We start from the raw sequence: 22425 nt of genomic DNA, 5'->3' as shown, positions 1-22425 counted from the left end.
AAACTAGACAAGCATTTATAATATGATTGATTTACTTCATGTAATTTAAATTTAAGGAGAAAAAAACACACATATTTCCTCTGCCTCAAAACAAATGAAAACAAAAATACAAACGAATTATTGAATTTCCTAGTGATTTTATTATTCCTATTTCCAAACTTGGACTGTAATAACTCCTCATCTAATTTTTTAATCGGATGCAATAATATATTATTCCTATGAAAATGAAAAAAAAACTATTATTTATCTCTTAATTTAAAAATAAAACATTTATTTCAAAGGGTAGATTTAATTTATAATTAATTCAATTGTTTTCTACTGTGATCACTATGTGTTTTGGGATTGAGAGTGATAAATTACCATGGAATTAATTTTGAAAATTATCATCGAATTAGTCTAGAAGAAGCATGCTAAGAAAGGGAATCACTTAGCGTGAGTATATATCTATCTCTTAATGGGAGCCGATCGAGTCAAGATTGATTGTTACGTGCAAAAGGGGAACCCTTCCCTTTCCTCGTAGCAGCTCAGTCGTCCTTTCGTTCTTTTGCACCAAAAAGTCATCAAGAAATTATTCCAAAACAAACACCACAGACGCCCACCCTCCCACCCTCCAAGAAGCAAACAATTTTGCTGAGAGGAAGAGGCAACAAATATCTCCGTTTAAATCACCTTAATTCAGTGGAAAATTATGTGCGCATTATTTGTACATTAAACCATGTGCATGCATCCAAGTGTGCTTTGATTTGATTAACTACTTGACATATATAAATAAAATTAAGAGAGTTCTTTGGCATTTTCTAGAGACAAAAAAAATTACTTTGTTATGGGCTAGAAATGTTTATGAGCAGAGAATTTGTTGAAGAAGTAACATAGACAGCAAAATTAACTCCTTGATTATTAAAACTCCGTAAAAAATTTAGAGATTTAGGCAATCTTTGTAGAAGGGGGGCTGCCTGCACAAAAGTATGTTAGTTCCAATGATATTGAAGTTTTTGGTTTCTGGGAAACTAAAATTTCTAATTATACGAACACCTCAGTCAAAAGTATTTGGAGAGGGTCTAATGTTAATTAGAATGGTATAGTTTCTTAGCAATTTTTCAAGTTCACTTATAAATTCACTCTACAAATTGATTTATTTTATGTTTTTTTTATCCCTCCATTGAAAAACATTTTTATCCGTACTGAAAAAATAGAAACCAGACACTAATGAATAGTTACATGAATGATAAATGTGTCATTGAACATAAGAAGAAAATAGCTAAGTGTTTGGTTTGTCCCCTTATCCAAACAAACCCTTATGAGGCGTGCATGTCAAAGTTTCTGTTTTTATTGAAAAGTTTGGATTTTTTTTTTGTTGCATTTTTTGATTTGGCTTTTTTTTTTGGGAGTTTTGAAGGATTTTGTGAATCTTGGTTATATGGTCAGATAATGGAACGAAGAATTTTGATTATAGGGTTGGTTCATGGCATATAGGCTTTGTTCTTATTATGTGCTATTGGTTTTATTATATGCTTCAATTGTCACTTACCTGCAAAAGTTTGAATTTTGTGTGTGATAGCGGCGTTGAGGTTTATTGTAGGGAATAGGGATTGGGGGGTTTTGAGTTTTTTAGTGTAGATAGGTGCTTTAATCGTTGTTTGAGATATGGGAGAGTGATTGCTGCTTGTGCCGAATGGAATTTCAGTGCATGAATGGACATGATGCTTGCTTTCAGTTCTTCGATTTCAGTGCATGAATCGAAAGCTTTTCGTTTGCTTTAGATATATACTTGCCTATCACTAATGTTGACTGATTTTGTTGATGATTTTGGCTCTGTGTAAGAGTTGTGGAACATTGTTTGTACCTGTTGAGATGGGTTTGTTACACTGCTAATAGTTATTTATGACTTACAAGTTATCAGAATTACTTTATTTTGCTTACAAATATTGCTGTTGTTATGAGAACTGAATTTGTCAGTCGAGTGTTGTTCTTTCAAGTTACTCGCTGGTTCGTAGAGCAATTTGTTCATAACACTATAAATCTCAAAATACTCCCAGAAAGGGAGACTGAATTAAGTGATCAAGAAAAAGGAAATGTTCATAACTCAATAAAACATAAATGATTTTATAGTTAACACAAGCTATTGCTTGCTTGACCTATTACATACATGGAATCTTTTTCGCAGAAGCAACACCCAAACCATTTGATATCTTATTTGTAAAGGGAATCCAATACCATGAATCTGCCACTCTAGTGTTGTTTAAATGTCAAATCCACTTGATATCTTTTTTGTACTGTAAAATTAGAAAGGTAAGACTGATCAAATAAATTGTAGAGAAAAGATAGCCTGCATAAACTGTGAACATAAAATTTGGAAACTCAAATGCTCGCAAAACTTACTTGAAAATATCAATTGCATCATCTAGTTTCTTCCAGCACCACATCTGCCAACATTCTTCTTTGTTTTCTTGCTCTTGAGATTCCATATATCTTCAACCATCCCAAAAAACCATGAAGGTTTTCTTGTTCTAAACACCATGTATCCCGTTGCAACTCCAAACACAAACCCACATCCATACCCTATTGTCACAGCTTTCCATCCAAATCCATCTCTAAACAATGTTGAATCATCTCCTTCATCAAAGCTTGATGGCGGTAATGATGGTGCCTCATCACCGTAACATTGTTTTAGTATTTGAAATCCACATAAACCCAAGTTTCCTTCAAATGAGGTTGCAGTAAAGGTGTTGAACTGCTCTCCACTTGGTATACGCCCCTCGAGCTGGTTATGTGAAAGGTTTAGGATTGCAAGAAATGTTAGACCCCCCAGCTGCGTTGGAATCCTTCCGGTAAGCAAATTTGAAGATAGATCTAATGATTCCAGATTGGTCAAATTTCCTAATGATGATTGGATTTGACCTGTAAGGGAATTATGAGAGAGGTTGAGCTGTTGGAGTGCTTTAAGCTTTCCGATCAACTTTGGAATCTCTCCAGTGAAATTGTTTTTAGACAAATCGAGTACTCTGATGGTACTTTGTATCTTCGTAAACTCAATTTCTACACCTTTCCATGTCATTTCTATGGAATAGACATAGCTAGAGTAATTTGTTGCATTCATGTAAACCATGTTTTGATCGGAGGCCATCATTGCTTCAAGACTATTGAAATACCCTGTTGGCAATGGCCCACTAAAATCGTTGTCAGAGATGTCAAGAATCCGTAATTTAGAGAAGGAATTATGTGCAGCCGGACCCTTCCCAAAACCTTGGAGTTTATTCGATTTTAGGACAAGAATTTGCAGCTTTGGAAGCGTTTCTAGAAAGTACGGAAATGCATCCTCAATCTTGTTGTTGCCAAGATCAAGAACTTCCAACATTGTGCAACTGATGATAGACGGTGGTATTTTCCCTTCTAATTCATTTCCATTGAGGTTGAGATATTCCAAGCTATTATCCTTTGAAAAAGTTGAAGGGAGGGTGCCTTGAAGATTGTTCATGCCTAGATGCAATACTGAGAGCTGGCTGCTGAAGTTCCCCAAACATAGTGGTGTAGAACCACTCAAGCTGTTGTTGGACAAGTCCAGGACGCGAAGGAATCTCAGCTTGCAAATAGAAGAAGAGATCTCACCTGTCAATTCACTATTGGACGCAAGAATAAGGACTGTCAAGTTCTCTTGTTTGAAAACCGAACTTGGGATTGTACCATTCAAGTGGTTATTGCTCAAATCAAGGAATCTCAAAGAATCGTGTTGGAGTTCACTTATATTGCCTATGAAATTATTGTTATGAAGGTCAAGATAATGTAAAGAAGGAAGAGCAAACAAAAAGGATGGTATTGTTCCATTGAACAAGTTATCCGATAAACTTAGACTCTCTAGATTTGAAAGGGTATTTAATTGAGAATGGATAGGGCCTACTAGTTGATTATTTGATAAAATTAAATATGAAAGATTGACTAGATTACCTAGAAAATCTGGAACTTGACCTATAAATTTATTGGAAGAGAGATGTAAGTAACGGAGATGTACAAGGTTTCCAAGTAATGACGGGATCTCACCTCTAAAATTGTTATTTGAGAGGTCTAAATAAACGAGCTGTGTGAGATTACTAAGTGATGATGGGATCTGACCGTTAAAATTGTTATTTGAGAGGTCTAAAAACAAGAGCTGTGTGAAATTACCAAGTAGTGCTAGATCTGACCTTATAATGTTACAATTACAAAGAGACATATATTCTAATGATTTTAGATTACTGATTAAGTCGTTTTCTAAATAAACTGAAATTCTTGTATCAGAAAGATCTAATTGAGAGAGGACATTACTCAAATTGAACGAAGGAAAAGAGCCAGTGAGGCCTTTGTTGTATGACAGATCCAGTGATTCAAGTTTTGGAAGGAGAAAGATGTTACCCGGGAATTTCCCCTGCAATCCACAGTCACCGAGGAAAAGAGATGAAAAGGAAGAGGACAGGTTCGTCAACGAATTAGGTGCAACCAAAGACATATTTACATCGCCCAAATCCAGTTCTCTTAGCTTGGTTAGGTTTCGAACAATCTTGCGAAAAGAAATTGGTTCTAGACTCACATAGTTGTTGGAAGAGAGACCAAGGGAAACCAACTCGGTGAGTTGATCAAAATCATATGGAATTGAACCAGTAAAATCGTTCCCTCCAAGATCCAAGTACTGCAGGTGCTTAAATTTCCCCATTGAGGATGGGAGTTTTCCTTTCAATCTACAGTAATAGAGTTTGAGCGATGACAGAGAAGAAGACAGATTCATCAAGGAATCGGGAACAACTAGTGACATGTCTACTGAACTCAAATCGAGTTCTCTAAGCTTGGTTAGGTTTCGAACAAGCTTGTCAAAAGAAAGCTTGTCAAAAGAAATTGGTTCTAGACTCACATAGCCGTTCCAAGAGAGATCAAGAGAAACCATTTTGGAGAGGTGAGAGATTTCCGGCGGAACTTGGCCTGCAAGATCTGAACCACTTAGGTTAAGATGTGTTAGATTGGAGAACTGGCCAAATCGAGAAGAAATATGGGAGGAGTTGAAATCATTGAAAGAGAGGTCGAGCTTTTGAAGATGATGGAGAGAGAAGAGAGAATTATTGGGAAGGAGGGTGCCGTAAAGCATGCTGCAAGAGAGGTCCAGTGCAGTGACATGGCCGGTTTTCAGGTCACAAGAGACCCCATCCCACAAGCAGCAGTCTGTACCCTCTTTCCATGACTCTGTCTTGGGATATTGATCATATTGATAGTTTCTAGCAAACCAAAAAGGAGAACTCTGAATGGAGAAGGATTGTTTGAATTGAAGGAGAGAAAGAGATTGGCGATGAGCACACAAATGAGAAGAAGAAGAAGAAGAGTAATTTGAGGAGAGTGGAGATGAAATTGTTGAGTGGAAATGGAAGAGAAACAGAATGAAAGAGAGAGATTGAGAGAGGCACGGTGGTGAAAACCCCATGGTGGCTGGGCTTACAGGATTCAAAGTATAATTAACTGGGAATTAAAGATGAGAAGTGAAGAAAGGTATTAATTATTAGCAGTATTTATAGACGAAATCAAAGTGACTGGTTGAAGCATTAAACAAGTTTCCTAAGCTGAAAGAGAATCGGAGCTAAGAAAGACTAATATTGTTCAAGAGCACATATTAATTGTTAGTATTAAAATACCTTTCTCAGGATTTAATAATTAAGAAAATAAAGAAAGAATAAAAACCGATGGAAATATGAAAGGTTCCTATCAACTTGATTCCCTGTTGACTTCAAATTGTGCAAACTGAATTGTTGTTTCTTGGCACCAATGACTTCGCACTAATATATACAACATTTCTCATGATCCAAAAGTCTTTTCATTCCTTGAATTGATTTTTCCCTTTTCTATTCTAAATAAAAAATAATTTAAACTATGCAATTATATAAATAAATAGTTAAAAAATATTTATACAGTAAAAAATAAAAATTATAAATTCTTTACCTAAATTATTCAAGGAGTATTTATAGCTATTGAACCTTGTTATTTTAGTAGAATAGAATTATATAAATAAATAATAAATAATTAATATCTCCTACACAACATTAAATAAGAAACAAATAACTCTTGCACAATATTAATAAGAAATAAATATCCATTACAAAATATTAATTATTATAGAAATATAATAAATCCTTAGAAAATTTTTATACTACTAGGAATATAGAAAAATGTTACTTGAAACTAATGAATTAATCCCAAGAAAAGCATTTGAAATTTATCAATGATTTGGATGTTGGCATCAAGAAGTTGATATTTCAAATCTAAATTATCAAACATGAGATTGTGTAAAATATTTAGGATGAATTTTATATATCTAGAGATAAAATATCATTTATATAATATTATGACGACTTTTTATATTAAAATTCATAAAAATAAACAAATAAAACCTTGTAGCTCAATATAAGCTTATAATACTAATTAGAACTTCTTTTTTAACTCGGTAATTATATGAGCGTCAAATTAATATCTTGATGTTAATTTTTATTTGAAAACATGTTATTTTGATATATTTTTAATTAAAAAATATTTTTTAAGATTTAATAATTAAAAAAATAAAGTAAGAATAAAAATCTTGAAAATATGTAAGGTTGCTATCAAATTGACTTCAAATTGCGAAAACTAAATTGTTGTTTATTGGCAAAGAAATAATTACGCCAAGCAATGGGGGCACTAACGACTTTGCACTCATGGATCATACTTTTTGAGTGGGCTTGGTAATGTATAGTAGTTGAATTATTTTTCAAATATTATTTATTTGAAAATATATTAATATAATATTTTTTTAATTTATTTTTAATTTTTAATATTAGCACATTAAAATAAAAAAATAATAAAAAAATAATTATTTTCCTTTCGCCCCCTTTGCAGCTGAAATCAGTTGTGCCCTTTCTGTCCTTTTTCTGCCCTCTTTCCATTCCTTTTAGGCTCCTCTTTGCATGTCATGCAGTTGGTGTGGGAATAATCTCCTTTGCAAGGGACGGGCTGACTCATCAGTCCTGATGCATGTATATATAATTCCACTTGTTCACTTGATTTAAAGAATGAAAACTTAATTTTTCTTCTCTTCCTTTCTTAATTTTTCATTATAATTTATAATATTAAAGTATAGAGGATTAGGGAAGCTAATTATAAGATAAAGAAATATTAATGGCATAGAAGGATATTCATGAAATATAGACTACATAAGGATAAAATCATGTCATTTCAAAATAGTTCTAATAACATGTTCAGCTTAGCCCATGTCCAGCATTATTAATTGCATAATGACATTTACATTTGCAATCACACTCCAACAAGCTTGAGAAATTATACAGTAATCAGGACCTAAGCAGTGCAGGAGAGTATTAGGTTTTTTATTTTTTATTTTTTTCCCTGGATTACAGCCCACCTTAACCTCCTACACTTCTCCGCCCTTGTTTAATATAACATGGAGCATTTTATTTTGATAAAAACAAATTTATTGAAATAACATAACTTGAAATTGTTAGAAATCAAACTCTTTTTTTTTCCAATTAAAAGGAGCCTAGCAGGATCAAACCTTATATTTCAATACCAGATAGGTATGATATTATATAGAGTTGATGATTGTGGTCTTATTTTTCCATATAAATGTAAGAAATACTTTCTACTTTAATTTAGTTATATTCTCTCCATATAGATGAAATGTCAACATTTGATATTCCCAAGTTACTGTTGGGTTCTCAAGACCTTACCTTTCCACCATAAAAAAGGAATTAGTAGATAGCCCCGGTTCCGAAGATGCAAAAAATAAAATAAAATAATGGCAAAGTAATCATTACGCAAAGCAATGGAGCTCTAATTAATAATGCCTTTGCATCTTTATCCTTTTCCATGACCCAAAAGTCTTCATTGACGAGACCAAGTATAGGAACACGACAGTATTTGATTTCCGGGTTGCTATTTTTCTTAAATTATTAATTCTTGTATTGTTAAAAATAATTAAATAGTTATTTGACAAATCTTGATCATGTTTAATTTAGTAATATTTTTTAAAAAATACTTCTCTTTCTTATCAATCTTTCAATCTATATTCTTTGATTTTTCCCATTTTTTCTATTTTAAATTAAAAAAATATAATATGAAATAGATAAAAAAAAATTATAAGTTATAAATCCAATTAAAAATATGAAGATTAAATGTTCAGTTTATGGCTAATTAAAAATATGAAGATTAAATGTTCAGTTTACGACTAAGATATCATTAACCCAAACAAAAAAGAAGTATATACATAAGTCGATTGCAACTCCTATATCATAAATAGTCTCTGCGACTCCTCTAAAAGATAACTTTAAGAAGGTTATTCTGCCATCAACACTTACCTCAAACATAATAATTCACACAATCACAAATAATTAATTTTTCAGCATCAAAACACAATGCATATAAACAACACATAATATATTCAATCATAAATAGAAAATTTAGACTAATGATTAAGATAACATAACATTTTATAAAAAATTAAACTAGTTATATATTTATTCATAATTCTCATAACATATAATAAGATGTAAGTATATTTAATAATCTCTCTAGATTGTAGAAGGGCCTAAAGCACACTTGTGCGAGTCTGAATCATCACGACAACTCATTAGAGAACAAGTTTGTAATATCCATGTAGATGTGAGGAGGACTAATAACATCCCAAGCTTGTAGATGGACCTAGGTCACTTGTGGAAAAGCCTGAGATGCTTGTGGACAGATTGATGCGAACCTTGTAATTACATAACCCATAATCAATATTGAGATCGGATCCCGAAAAGGTGAAATAAGTCTGATAGAAGTGTGGTTTAATGAAAACTTGCCCCAAGGTACCAACACTATTGGAATGAAGTAGAATGACGCCATGAAGCCAATTAATATTTGATAAGTCAGATTCAATTCATTCAAAAACCGAAGAATGCAAGAATTACTCTCACGTGTTAAAACTAAAAAATTTAGAATTAATATTCATCAATGACTGCTGAAATTTTGTTTACATGAGTTTAAATAATTCTTGAAAAATTAACCATAATGGACCTCTTATGTGGATTTATATGAGGTCCACTCAAAACTGACCCAAAAAACCTTAACTGAAAAGCTCATAACTTGATTCAAACAAGTCTTGGATTCTAGCTAAAAACAAAGTATTAATTAAGCTCATTAAACCTTGAGTTGTAGCTAACAAAATAAAATAAAGCCCTTAATATTAAATCCATGTTCTTCCATGAGAAGAAAAAAAGGCTCACCTTCTCATTAATGGCGGATTCAATGTAGCCATGCCAAGTTCTTTTTTTTTCTAATGTTCTCAGTAGATGGTTGAAATTCTTTGTATTTATTTGAGATATAAAGGTTTTTATAAGATTTTAAAGCTTGATTATGGATTAATTTGATGAGGTATGTTTTAATTTGTAATATTAAAGAACAATTAAAAAAATAACAACCATATTTTAAAATAAAATTCTAGCGTACATATCTTAAATTTGCATAAAAAGTTACATGTCTATACTGCCTAGCATGACCAATCCTTACATTTCAATGTGAGAAAAGTATGAAATGTTAACTAATTTTTACTCATACACGGTTATGAAATCCTAATATTTTTATAGGAAATAAATAAAAAATATATATATTAAATTTAATTTTTTATCAATTTAATAGTAAAAAATAAAATTAAAAACAAAATTTAACTAAAAAAACAACTCAATACAAGCTTATCTATCAAACTTGGATCGTGAAACTAATATAATCATATAGAAAGATATCAAAATAATTTATTAAACTTAATTTTTAATCAATTAAAATTTTAAAAATAATATTAAAACATTAATAAAATATAACACAAAAACTCATGATTTGGGCCAGTAACCAAATGGATGTCTTGAATTATAAGATTAAAATAATTTTATAAAACACAAACCAAAATAAATTATAAAGAAATTAAGCTAATATTAAAAAAAATTTAATTAAAAAAATTCAAGTCAACCAATTGAATCAATGATCTAGATCAAAGATTTTAATAACCTTATAAAAAATAAAATATTTTTTTTATTATAAAACTTAATTTTTAATAAAAAAAATTAAAAATTCAAGCCTCAATATAGGAAGAAGACTTCTTAATAATTTACACTCGTAGTTTTTTCTTAAATATTTTTTTTATTATAAATATATTAAAATAATATAATTTTTTTACATTAACACATCACACTTATAAAAAAATCATTTAAAAAAATTAACTTAATATTATTTTACATAAAAAAAAACAAGATTAAGTAACCAATAAATTCGTTCAGTGAATACATTGCAATGACATTACTACTGGAAATTAAACAGACAAATTAAGAATATTGGAGTTTCTTTCTCAGCATCAACCAATCTTCATGGGGTCTTTACTTTTCCCGCAAATCACGAGCAAAATCTTTTTATAAAAAAAATAAAAAAAGTTACCAATTAATTTATTTTTTATTAAACAAAATAAAATAGTTTAAATTTAAAATCTATATTTATTTTATTTTGAAATGTTTGTTAATAATTTAATGAGATATTTTTATATTTCTATTATTTTTGATCTTTTTTTTCTCAAATCTACTAGTTCTACCAATTATTTTTTAAATTCTTGTTATAGTGATTTTTTTCTAATTAATTAGATATATTTTATTGGTTTTGTTTTGATCATGCTTTGATTTTTTTTTATATTTTATTTTTAACAGAGCCACTAAAATTATTAATTTTTTCTTATAATATATGTTTTAATTTTAGATTAAACCATGAACAAAATAAGAAAAATTGATATTTAAAATATATATATATATATATATATTAATTGCTCATAGCCTAGTGAACCAATTCTAATATGTAATATTAAAGTTATAGTTGAGCAATTTCAATATCCTTCACAAAAATCATTATATATTTATAGTAAGTTATTTCATAAAACAAAATTATATAGATTTTGTTTTATAACTCATATACAAGAAATTAAAATAGATATTATATTTTATTATATTAATTTTGATCTTTTTCTAACAAATAATCCTAACACCACCCCTAATTAAGCCTGTAAACATAAGCCTCATCCATTTATCATTTACTTATCATCTTACCATTAAATCTTTTTTTAAAAATACTTAATCTCAAAATTAAATTTTCAAAATGTGCATAATCATGTGAACTCGCTAGGCTGTTTGGCAGACATCATTTGAGTGGAAACGTAAAATTAGCCCACCGATGTATTTATTACCTAATAATCAATTGAATTCCAAGACAATACTTTTATCAATTAGATCCAAAACATTTTAAGGGTTTATAAACTGGACCCCTTTATCCATTTCTGCCAAGTTTTGTATTAAATTTGCTGTAAGATCAGCCTTTTTCTTTATTAAAATCAGCAATTAAGAAATGTTTGAAATATTTAGGACCTAATTAATAAAAGATATTGTATCGGGCTTAATTGAGTATTGAGATATAAGTTGAACCACAATGGTTTGCATGCGTCTAGAAGTTAACCTTTATTTTTGAAAGCTTATTAGAAGATATCCTGACTCATAAATAAAAAAATTACAATGAATTATTTCTAAATCTTTCTTTAGGGGCTAAATGGATAAAATAAAAAGACCGTTGCTGTCTCTTCTGGGATGCCAAGGAATCGTGTTGGGGTGCTTGAAAGTGGAAACGATGAACGATGTTTCTGCTCGAAACCAAACTTGAATAAATATGTTTATAACTTTGAATGTTTAGACAATGCTATGATTACTCTTTCAGAATAACTTGTTTAGAATTAATAGCTTGAGAAACGTTTTTGAAAAAGATTATTTTTTTTTTGTTTAAATTGATTTCTTTTAATGTTTTCAATTATTTTGATATGTTGACGTTACAAATAAATTTTGAAACATTGTGACATAATTGATTTAGGTCTTGCAATTGATTCTAAGATTCCTCGACGTTTGAATTGGAGCCGAGAAGGACCGATGATTAAATTGTTGGATTAAAGTGCAAGAGAAACAAAATGGAAATGAGAAATTGAGTGAGGGATAATGAATAAAAAATAAAGTAGTTCGTAGAATTAGCTTTCTTGACTCAAAACTCAGCAAGACCAGAAATTATATGTATGCAAAATAATGTAGCCCAAATGACTTTGCCTATTATATCTATATATTCATGGTCCAAAAAGTCTTCATTGACTAGGAATGGGAACACCACCGTATTGATTTACATCATAGTTAATTGGTGTTTCTTATCATGAAGAAAAATAATTAATCATATAAAAAATAATTATATATATAGTCATTTGACATGTGTCGATTAATTAAGTCATAAATACAATTAAAATTATAGAGAAACAAAATATTAAGATTTTAGAAGAAAGAGTGAATTAAAAGAGAAGAAATAAATGCCAATAACAGTTCAATCCTTGGAACTAGGAGAGGATAATGCATTAATTGAGATTAAGCCTCGTCCTTGCATGATCTGAGGATGCAAAACCCGTATTGGTCTGGTGTGTTTAGAGAAATTCAGACCGATAATGAATCTAATCAAATAAGAATTTGAAGATATAATGGAAGATATAATTTACAAAAGGGTCTAAAACAAGAACACTAATCATATTTTATTACTAATAATTTACTCTACATTGTTTAAAAAGGATTACAATCCTTTTTTTAGAATCTATTAGCAAAACTTGAGTGTTATCCAGCTATCGGATAAAAAAATCTCCTTTTCCATCAGATAATTGGTTTGGCAAGAATATAAATATATTTATTAGGCCTTTTACATGATTTAGTTATAATAAATCTGTATCCCATTGATCATAATCACAATCTGATTTATCAGAATCTCCGGCATTAGAAATTTAACGAGTTCTCCTAGATGTTGACCCCAATATTTAAACCCTTAAAAGTTAATATTGAAACATTGTGATATGAGCAGTAGAGTTCATTTCATCAAATTATAATGAATGGTGAAAATAATTGATTTAGGTTTTGTTATACATGGATTTATACTCCTAGATGTTGCCTTTTATTTTATGCTTATATTTTCTGCAATGGTTTTACCGTCTCCAACTTAGTGAACTTCCTTGTCCATTTATATCTCTGATTTACCTCTTATCATTTCGAAATTTGTTCTATGTTTCTATTGGCATATCATAAAGAAGAAATTTTAATTTCTTTTCAATTTTTTTTTTATATTTTCTAAACTTCAAAGCCTTATGTTCTGGAAAACCTTGAAGGGGTGTGTATTTTCGGGCCTTTGCCTGATAGAACATGATCAAAAATACAATGATCTATTTGGCTTTCCTAATTAGTTGGCGTTTGCTGGCTGGCTACCTCTTTGTATTAATTTTGGAGCAATCATGTAGGTTAGATACATCCATTTATCGATAAATCTTTTCCAAAAGATGCAGACGCTAACAATCTTTCAGAAACTAGTTCCTCGTAGTACAGAGTTTCTCATGTGTGGAGTAAATCAGCACAGGATCTTATAAATTATGATCTCTTATGAATGTAAATATCTGCCAACTTCTTGGTTCCTTTTACTGGAATAAGTGCTTATGGCATTTTAATAGTATCACACTGCCTTTGACCTCACCATTCTCCACTCAGTAAAGTAACTCATTCAGTATTCTTTGTTTGACATTTTTATGGCTAAGTTAACATTGTAATCTGCATCTACTTGTCCAAAGACTGCAAGCAGATCGAAGTATCCTTTTTCTTTCTTCTTATTTGCTAACCTCTTAGTTGAGCATGTCACGGCCATGCTTTTGGCATTTGGCTTGGACTAAGTTCAGGAGTCCAAAAGTGTCAAAGTAATGGTATTTCACATAGGTTTTGTTGGAAGAATAATGGGTGTGGTATAAGATCAAAACAGTAATGCCGAATAAAAAAACTCAAGAACAAAAAGAAGATTGAGATGAAGATATATTTTTATCAAGTGTTTTTCTCTAAACTCTCTTAACTATCCTCTTTCTTTTTTTTACTACCTAATAATGCTGACTTACAAGGTTATAGAAGATTATTCTAGATAACCCTTGTGCCATATACCCTGCCCTCTCCTCAGCATACCATTCATTGAATACCCAACCCATAGTTAGAGCCTTCTATTCTAGATGTGAATCTTCAGTTCATGGCAGTCCCAAGACTGAAACACCCTGCCCCAGTGGTGTTTATCCATTGTTGAACCTCTTGTTGACACAACCATAACCATAAGATCTCGTGTACTGGTCTTTAACCCCACTAAATACCTTAGTTTTGAAACCCGACCCGGTCAAGTGATCGGGTCACGAGTCAAATGGGTTGATCTGGGTCGACCCAAAAAAATTATAACCCACTGGCCCATTCAGTTCATCATGAACATCTTCACCAGCACATGAACTATTCTCATAATAAAAACCCTTACGAGGAACCAAGGAATTTCCAAAACCAGCATACTTACAATCCATGTTCAGTTTACTTTTACCTTGGCGACTACCACTAGCTTTTCCATTGGCTTTGATCGAATAGAAAAGAAAGATGATTGATTCATTTAAAAATTAAAAAAGTAATTAAATGAACATTGTTCTGTTCATAAAATTCTTAGTTGTCACTGAAAGGGAATACAAATACTCTTAGCGGAAAAACTAACAAAAACAAAAATATAAAAGCAAAGATAACAAAAATTCCAAAATCACTAATCTTTCTCTCTTTCTTTTTTGTTGTTCTTTTTTACAGTTATAGCTCAAATCTTACAACAATTAATTTATTGGACTTTCCTCAACAACCACAAAAGACAAACACAATTAGTACTTTTAAGTTAGGATTACCTAGATTGGGAGGGTTTCATTTAGATCGGCGCCTATTCTTCTTCTTTTCCTTATCAACACTAGCCTCACCACCCCCCCCCAAAAAAAAAAAACCACCATCACTGCTGATTGCTCACTTAAACTTCTCATAATTCCTCACTTTATAATTACAAAACTAAACAATTAATCAAAAAACAATGAGGAGATAGATAAGGAAAACCTTGAAACCAAGGCACCTTCCGATTGTTAAAAAATATCACGGAAGAATTGATGATAATGGGACATAAAATTATAAAGAAAATAAAAAAAAAGAGAAAGGGGAAAGAGATGATAGGGTCTTGTAAAGAGGTAGTGTGGGAAGTTAAAAAGGAAAAAGGGACATGATAATTTGTTGGCTGAGACAAACTCTTATAACGACATCGTTTAATGGTTGTTAATATTAAAAAAAAATAGATCGGGACTCACCCGAGTTTGACCGGGTGGACCGGGTCCCGAGTCGATCAGGTTTCACTGGGCCAACTCCTAAATAGGTTTTTACCTTCACTCGGACCGGTGTCAGGCTCAGGTTGGCTGAGTCATGGGTCAACTTGCTAGGCTAGTCCGGGTTTCAAAACTCTAGTAAATATTGATCAGGTTTCACTGGGCCAACTCCTAAATAGGTTTTTACCTTCACTCGGACCGGTGTCAGGCTCAGGTCGGCTGAGTCATGGGTCAACTTGCTAGGCTAGTCCGGGTTTCAAAACTCTAGTAAATACAACTGGGAAGATTGACCGGCTAAGGTGGACACATATTAAAAAATAAATATTAAATTAATAAAAAAACCCAATTCAACCTAACTAACCGGTAAAATTTATATTTCTAGTCATAAAATCGTAATAACCCGATAGAAAATAAATGAAAAAAATTAAAATTCAATTCTCAATCAATCCAGTATTAAAGAATGAAGTTAAGAAAAAAAAAATAATTAAAAAAACATAAAAATCATAAATAATGTTCATGATCAAAGTGAAAAAAAATTCTTAATATTTCATTATTTATTGCCATAACAAAATATCAAGGTGTTTTAATATATGCTAAAATCTTAGTGCAAAAGATATATTTAAAAGTGTGATTGTGGTTTTTTGTGAATGTTTTTTATTTGGAAATATATCAAAATATTATTTTTTTTTTATTTTTTAAAATTTATTTTTAACATCAGCATATAAAAATAATCTAAAAACATCAAAAAATATTAATTTTAAATAAAAAAAATTAAAATTTTTTTTAGAGACACTTTTGAAATGTAAAAACACTGAAATTTTCTGTTAACTGTACAGCGCAATACATTTGCTGGGTTACCTTTGGCCTGGCCGCATAACTATTTATTTCTACAGTGAAGCAGCTGGGTCAGTATTTGTTTTTTTTTTTTTTTTTTATAAAGAGGGGATGATATATATATATAGTGGAAAAGAAAAGATATTGCATGTTGTTTGTCGCACAAAAAATAATAATGTTATCAATACGATATTGCAACCTTCAACTAAACCAATGTGCTGACCAATTGAATTACGAAACAAAGATATTTTATATTCACAGCAAAGAAAATATTAACCTGTTTAATTGCTAAATGAAGAAACCTCCTTCATATCATTTTTTTTTTTTTAATAATTGTGCTGCTGTTTTTTTCCAGGAAAGAATGACGGGCCATTTGTTTCCCCATTGATATATCTAGAATGTGACAAAATGGTGGGGATATTTCCTCATTTATGATTACTTACAAATGTGAAAGGAAACAGCTTACAGAACGAACTTTGAAGATACTGACTGCATTGTTTATTTTCTTCTTGCACCATTTCTACTAGCATTCTTCTTCGTTCTGCTTGCATTAAGACTCCATTGATCTTCAACCATTTTCAGAAACCATGCAGGTCTTCTTCTTTTAAACACAACATATCCCATTATGACTCCAAACATAAACCCGCATCCATACCCAATTCCCACAGCTTTCCATCCAAAGCCATCTTCAAACAATGTTGAATCATCTGCTCCCGCAATAAAGTTTGATGGTGGTAATGGTGGTGCCTCGCCATTGCTACATTCTTCTGGCATTGGAAATCCACACAAACCCGAGTTTCCTTCGAATGAGCGATGATCAAACGTGTTGAACTGCTTTCCTTGGGGTATGGGTCCTTCAAGCTGGTTATGTGAAAGGTTTAAGACTTGAAGAAATGTTAGATCTACCAACTGTATAGGAATCCTTCCAGTGAACAAATTTGAAGATAGATCTAATGATTCTAGATTGGTCAAAATTCCTAATGATGACTGGATATGACCAGTAAAGTAATTGTGAGAGAGGTTAAGTTGTTGGAGTCCTTTAAGCTTTCCGATCAATTTTGGAATCTTACCGGTGAAACTATTACTTGACAAATCAAGTACTCTGAGGATACCTTGAATTTTTACAAACTCAAATTCCAATCCTTTCCACGTCATTTCTACGGAATAGGCATAAATATCGGCAAAGCCATAGTAATTGTTTGATGTCATGTAAATTATATTTTGATCCGAAGTCATCATTGCTTCAAGACCATTGAAAAACCCTGTTGGTAATGGTCCACTCAAATTATTGCTGGAGATGTCAAAAATCTGTAATTTAGAGAATGAATTATAAGTAGTCGGATCGTTCACAAAACCCTGGAGTTTATTGGATTTTAGAACAAGAACCTGCAACTTTGGAAGCCTTTCTAGGAAATGGGGGAATGAATCCTTAATCTTATTGTTGCCAAGATCAAGAACTTCCAACATTGTGCAATTGATGATAGATGATGGTATTTCCCCTTCCAATTGATTGCCATTGAGGCTAAGATATCCCAAGCTATTCCCCTCTGAGAATGCTAAAGAGATAGTGCCTTGAAGATTGTTCATGCCTAGATGCAAAATTGAGAGAGTGTTGCTGAAGTTGCTCAAACATTGTGGAATAGAACCACTCAGACTGTTGTTGGACAAGTCAAGGATTTCAAGGTATTTCAGCTTGCATATGGAATAAGAAATCTCACCTGACAATTTATTGTTGGACGCAAGAATAAGGACTTTCAAATACTCTTGTTTGAAAATTGAGCTTGGGACAGGACCATGCAAGTGATTATTGCTCAGATCAAGGTATTCCAACGAATTATGTTGGAATTCACTTATATGGCCTATGAAATGATTGTTATGAAGGTCCAAATAACCTAAAGAAGGAAGAGCAAACAAAAAGGATGGTATTGTCCCATTGAAGAAGTTGCTAAATAAATATAGACTCTCTAGATTTGAAAGGTTTTCAAATGATGATGGGATTTCACCACTCAAATTACTATGTGAGAGGTCTAACATTCTAAGCTGTGTGAGATTACCAAGCAGAGCTACATTTGTCCTTCGAATGTCACAATTGCGAAGCAATATGTATTCTAACGACTTGAGCTTACTGATGAAGTCATTTTGTAAATGAACTGAAATTCTTGTATTAGAAAGGACCAACTGCCAGAGGACATTACTCACATTGGAGGAAGGAAAAGAGCCAGTGAGGCCTTCGTTGTCTGCCAAAATGAGGGAGTCAAGGTATGGTAGAAGAAAGATGTTACTTGGGAACTCCCCTTGCAATCCACAATCCACAAGTGAAAGCAATGTCAAAGAAGAGGACAAATTCGTTAAGGAATTAGGTGCAACCAAAGACATATCTATATAATCCAAGTAGAGTACTCTTAGCTTGGTTAGGTTTTGAACAATCTTGTCAAAAGAGATTGTTTCTAGACTTAGATGTTTGTTTGAGATATCAAGGGAAACCAATTTGGAGAGATGAGAGATTTCTGATGGAACTTGGCCTGCAAAATTTGAATGAGTTAGGTTAAGATGCATCAAATTGGAAAACTGACCAAATTGAGAAGAAATTTTGGAGAAGTTGAAATCATTGTAAGAGAGGACGAGCTTTTGAAGATGATGAAGAGAGAAGAGAGAATTATTGGAATGCAGGGTTCCGTAAAGCATGCTGAAAGAGAGGTCCAGTTCAGTCACTTGCCCGGTTTCCAGGTCACAAGTGACCCCATCCCACAAGCAGCAGTCTGTACCCTCTTTCCATGACTCTGTCTTGGGATATTGATCATATTGATAATTTCTAGCAAACCAAAAAGGAGAACTCTGAATGGAAAAGGATTGTTTGAATTGAAGCAGAGAAAGAGCTTGGTGATGAGCACATAAATGAGTAGAAGAGGAGAGATTTGAGGAGAATGATGATGAAATTGTTGTCAGAAAATTCAAGAGAAACAAAATGGAACAGAGAAACTGAGCGAGGGATAATGAATAAAACTTCATGTTGGCTTTTCAGGATTCAAAGAAAATTTGGAATTTTGAAGGAAGGAAATGTGGAAGTCGGGGAAAGATGAGAAGTAAAGAAAGGCAATATTAGTAGTATATATAGACAAACCAATCTTAGGACTCAGATTGTGCTCTATTCATTCAGTTTCTGTAGTAAAAAAAACGAAAGAGAGACTTGCTATACGGGGCAGCGGAGCAGATACTGACAGGATGGTGAATGTGTAACAGATTTAAAGACGAAATCGAAGTCACTATTATATGTTTAATCTTTCTCACTGCTGGGAGAAGCATTAAAGAAGCTTCATGCATGAGAGTGTGAAACATAACTGGGTGCTGACCAAATTTTAAATATAAGACTATCAAAGTAGGTCCCTTAGTTTGCAGTTTGAAGTTTGAGGTTTGAGAATCAAATTTTCAGATAAAACCATAACTAATAAAATTAAGTTAGATCTTCTCTAACAATTGAACTTTTGTTTTCGTCGGATGTCATATTCTCAACTTCTTTTTATTGTTGCTAATGAACTCTTCTTTGTTGCTTCTCGATAGGTTGCTTTTAGAGTAAACAGTCGCAAAAAAAAAGAGGTTAAAACAAATATCTGCAATATGTATTCCCATCACTGTTTTACAGACAGTAAGGTTCCTATAACGTTCCTTCTTGACTCAAAATAATGGCCCACTAAATTGTTCTTGCTATACCAATGGAAACCAAGGCAAAGTAATAATTACATGAAACCGACGGGGCACCGGCGACGTTGCCTTTTTATCCTTTTTCATGGCCCAAAAGTCTTCGTTGACGAGACCAAGAATGGGAACACAACAATATTTTTTTTTATTGTCGGCAAAAATGTTATTCAATAGTGATCATATAAAGAAAATCATCTCAACTTGAGATCATCAGTAATCACATCCTAGCATGTAAATTGAGATTAACAGTGATTCCTAGTATGACGTCACCAAGCATTGCCTTATGGGAACACGACAGTATTGGTTTTTCCTACAGGGACATCCTAGGTGTTTTTTTAATCAAAGACGAGAACTTCATTAATACATGTTATAGCCAATAAGATAATGGCTATACAAGATGAGAAAAAATAACAATAAACAAAACTAAATTCATGCAACTAAATATGTTTTTGATTGAACTCCTATTTTGGCCAAATAATATTAAATCACCCTGTAAGTATCACATAATCTCCAAGATATTATGGCTCTTGATACATGTAATGGCGTTATATAAATCTAACACAATTCAGCTTTTATGGAGTGCACAGAACAATCAATATTCAATTAAAAAGTTTTTTGAATTGTCAAAATCGTTGCCAAATTAATTTTTATTCCTTGACACCTCTATAACAAGAAAAGACACAAAAACAAAATCCCCTACATGATTTTAGAAGTGGCTGATTATTCTTATTATGCAAAAAATTAATTAATTCTTATAGTATTAAAAAAATCCCCTACATAATTTTTTAAGGGACTGGGCATGCTGTTTTTTTGTGAGTTGAAAGCAGAACTATCAATGGAATAGGATTGTTTGAATTGAAGGAGAGAAAGACTCTGGTGCTGAGCACACAAATAACAAGAAGAAGAAGAAGAAGAATAGTAATTCGAGGAGAGAGTGCTGGAAACGCGGAAATATTAATTTATGGAAAACATTGATATAATAAAGTTTTTATATTTTTTAAAAATTATTTTTGAGTGAGAATAATACCTCTTTCAGGATTTAAAAAGTAAAAATGATGAAAAACTGCAATATGCATTCCCATCACTATTTACAGAAAGTAAGGTTCCTATCAACTTTCCTTCTTGGCCCAAAATTAGCTGTTGAGTGTGATTGGAAACCGAGGCAAAGTAATAATTACATAAAACCAACAGAGCACTGGCGACTTTGCCTTTCTATCCTCTTACATGACCCAAAAGTCTTCATTGACGAGACCAAGAATATGAACACAACAATAGGATTTTTTTTATTGTCGGCAATATATTTTTGGATGTTATTCATGCATAAACAGCAATTTTTAAGAGCTCAATTATAAAAGCTAAATTATAGAGAAAAGTCTGTCAACTTAAGATCATCAGTGATCATTAATGACGTCACCAAGCATTGCCTTATGGGAACACGACAGTATTGATTTTTCCTAAAGGGACATCCTAGGTGTTTTCTTAATCAAAGACAAGAACTTTATTAATATATGTTATAGCCAATAAGATAATGGCTGTACAAACAATAAACATATTCTTGCAACTATACTGCCTTACAAACAAAATAGGAACTAATAAAAACTTGAAAAAACACCCACAAAATCAAGAACAAAACTAAATTCATGCAACTAAATATGTTTTTGATTGAACTTCTGTTTTGGCCAAATGATCTGTAACCTTATTCTTTTCTCCAAGAATACGTGTGTAAAGTTCATAGAAGAAAGGATACTACAAGCATTTGAAATGTCATTGAAATATAAATCAGGCTCTACAATCTACCATAATTCAGCCTTTATAGAGTGCATAGAAACAATTAATATTCAATTAAAATGTTTTTGAATTGTCAAAATCCTATTACTGGAAAACAGAGCAGCTTACTTAATAAAACTGAAAAAAGATTGAAGTTTCAAGGTATTTGCAGTCAAGATTCATAACTTACTGTTGGATTCTCAAGACCTTTCCTTTCCACCATCAAGAAGGAATTATTAGTTATTACATAGCCCCGATCCGAAAGACCAAAGAGAAGTCTATAATATTAGATTGTGCATCGGAGCAGATACTGACAGGATGGGTGAATGTATAACACATTTAAAGACGAAATCAAAGTCATTATTATATGTTTGATCTTCCTCACTGCTGGGAGAAGCACGAAAACAAGTTTCATACAACATGGGTATATATAGACTGGGAGTGTGAAACATCCTAAGCTGGGTCAAGACCAAATTTGGAATTCAAGATTATCAGGTAGCAAATTAATTTATGGAGCGAGTGTTGGAAACGCCGCTATATTAATTTATGGAAAACATTTATATATATAGACAAAATATAGATTTTACGGGCCATTTTTCTTTCCATTGATACATCTAGAATGTAACAAAAAGGTGGGGATATTCCCAATCTATAATTTGTTAATATCATTCCTCATTTATTATAAGTTTTGTTAATACTCTATATTATTTATTATAAGTTTTGTGAATACTCTATATTATCCTTTATCTTTAATATAATGTGGAGTATATTCTATTTTGATAAAATCAAATTTATTGAAATAATATAACTTCGAGAATGTTAGAAAACAAACTAAGCCCCCCCCCCCCCCCCCCCCCCTA

The 22425-nt window shown here is 31.8% G+C and overlaps 2 protein-coding genes and 1 long non-coding RNA gene across 4 annotated transcripts; all 3 read right to left on the bottom strand.

Annotated features, from left to right (window-relative positions):
• Nucleotides 1-1515: 1515 nt before the first annotated feature.
• On the bottom strand, nucleotides 1516-14453 carry LOC105118658 (uncharacterized). The gene is made up of 3 exons (XR_840995.1): nucleotides 14252-14453; nucleotides 13958-13960; nucleotides 1516-1528 (listed from the first exon to the last, which is right to left on the bottom strand). It is a non-coding gene; the product is annotated as an uncharacterized LOC105118658 (long non-coding RNA).
• Nucleotides 2062-5490, bottom strand: LOC105118657 (receptor-like protein 12). Of its 2 annotated transcripts, XM_011016648.1 has the most exons (3): nucleotides 5343-5490; nucleotides 2380-5306; nucleotides 2062-2273 (listed from the first exon to the last, which is right to left on the bottom strand). In XM_011016648.1, exons 1-2 carry the CDS (start codon nucleotides 5438-5440, stop codon nucleotides 2402-2404), a joined length of 3003 nt encoding a protein of 1000 aa, XP_011014950.1. In that variant the 5' UTR covers nucleotides 5441-5490; the 3' UTR covers nucleotides 2062-2273; nucleotides 2380-2401. The 2 variants fall into 2 exon arrangements, with proteins under 2 accessions (XP_011014950.1, XP_011014949.1); XM_011016647.1 differs by lacking the exon at nucleotides 2062-2273 and having other exon boundaries at nucleotides 2302-5306.
• Nucleotides 14454-16502: 2049 nt separating the features above from the next.
• LOC105118661 (receptor-like protein 12) lies at nucleotides 16503-19150 on the bottom strand. The gene has a single exon (XM_011016650.1). The coding sequence runs from the start codon at nucleotides 19109-19111 to the stop codon at nucleotides 16601-16603; it is 2511 nt and encodes an 836-aa protein (XP_011014952.1). The 5' UTR covers nucleotides 19112-19150; the 3' UTR covers nucleotides 16503-16600.
• Between the last annotated feature and the right edge of the window lie 3275 nt (nucleotides 19151-22425).

This window comes from Populus euphratica, unplaced genomic scaffold (assembly GCF_000495115.2).
Source record: "Populus euphratica unplaced genomic scaffold, PopEup_1.0 scaffold2123.1, whole genome shotgun sequence".
Lineage (NCBI taxonomy): Eukaryota > Viridiplantae > Streptophyta > Magnoliopsida > Malpighiales > Salicaceae > Populus > Populus euphratica.
Note: the sequence above shows the minus strand (reverse complement) of the source record. Positions and strands in the feature narration are given on the sequence as shown.

Coding starts and splice junctions, on each gene's coding strand:
- LOC105118657 (XM_011016648.1), bottom strand. CDS start 5,440: ATGGGGTTTTCACCACCGTGCCTCTCTCAATCTCTCTCTTTCATTCTG. Junction 5,307..5,342: donor TCTCCACTCTCCTCAAATTA/CTCTTCTTCTTC, acceptor GTGTGCTCATCG/CCAATCTCTTTCTCTCCTTC.
- LOC105118661 (XM_011016650.1), bottom strand. CDS start 19,111: ATGAAGTTTTATTCATTATCCCTCGCTCAGTTTCTCTGTTCCATTTTG.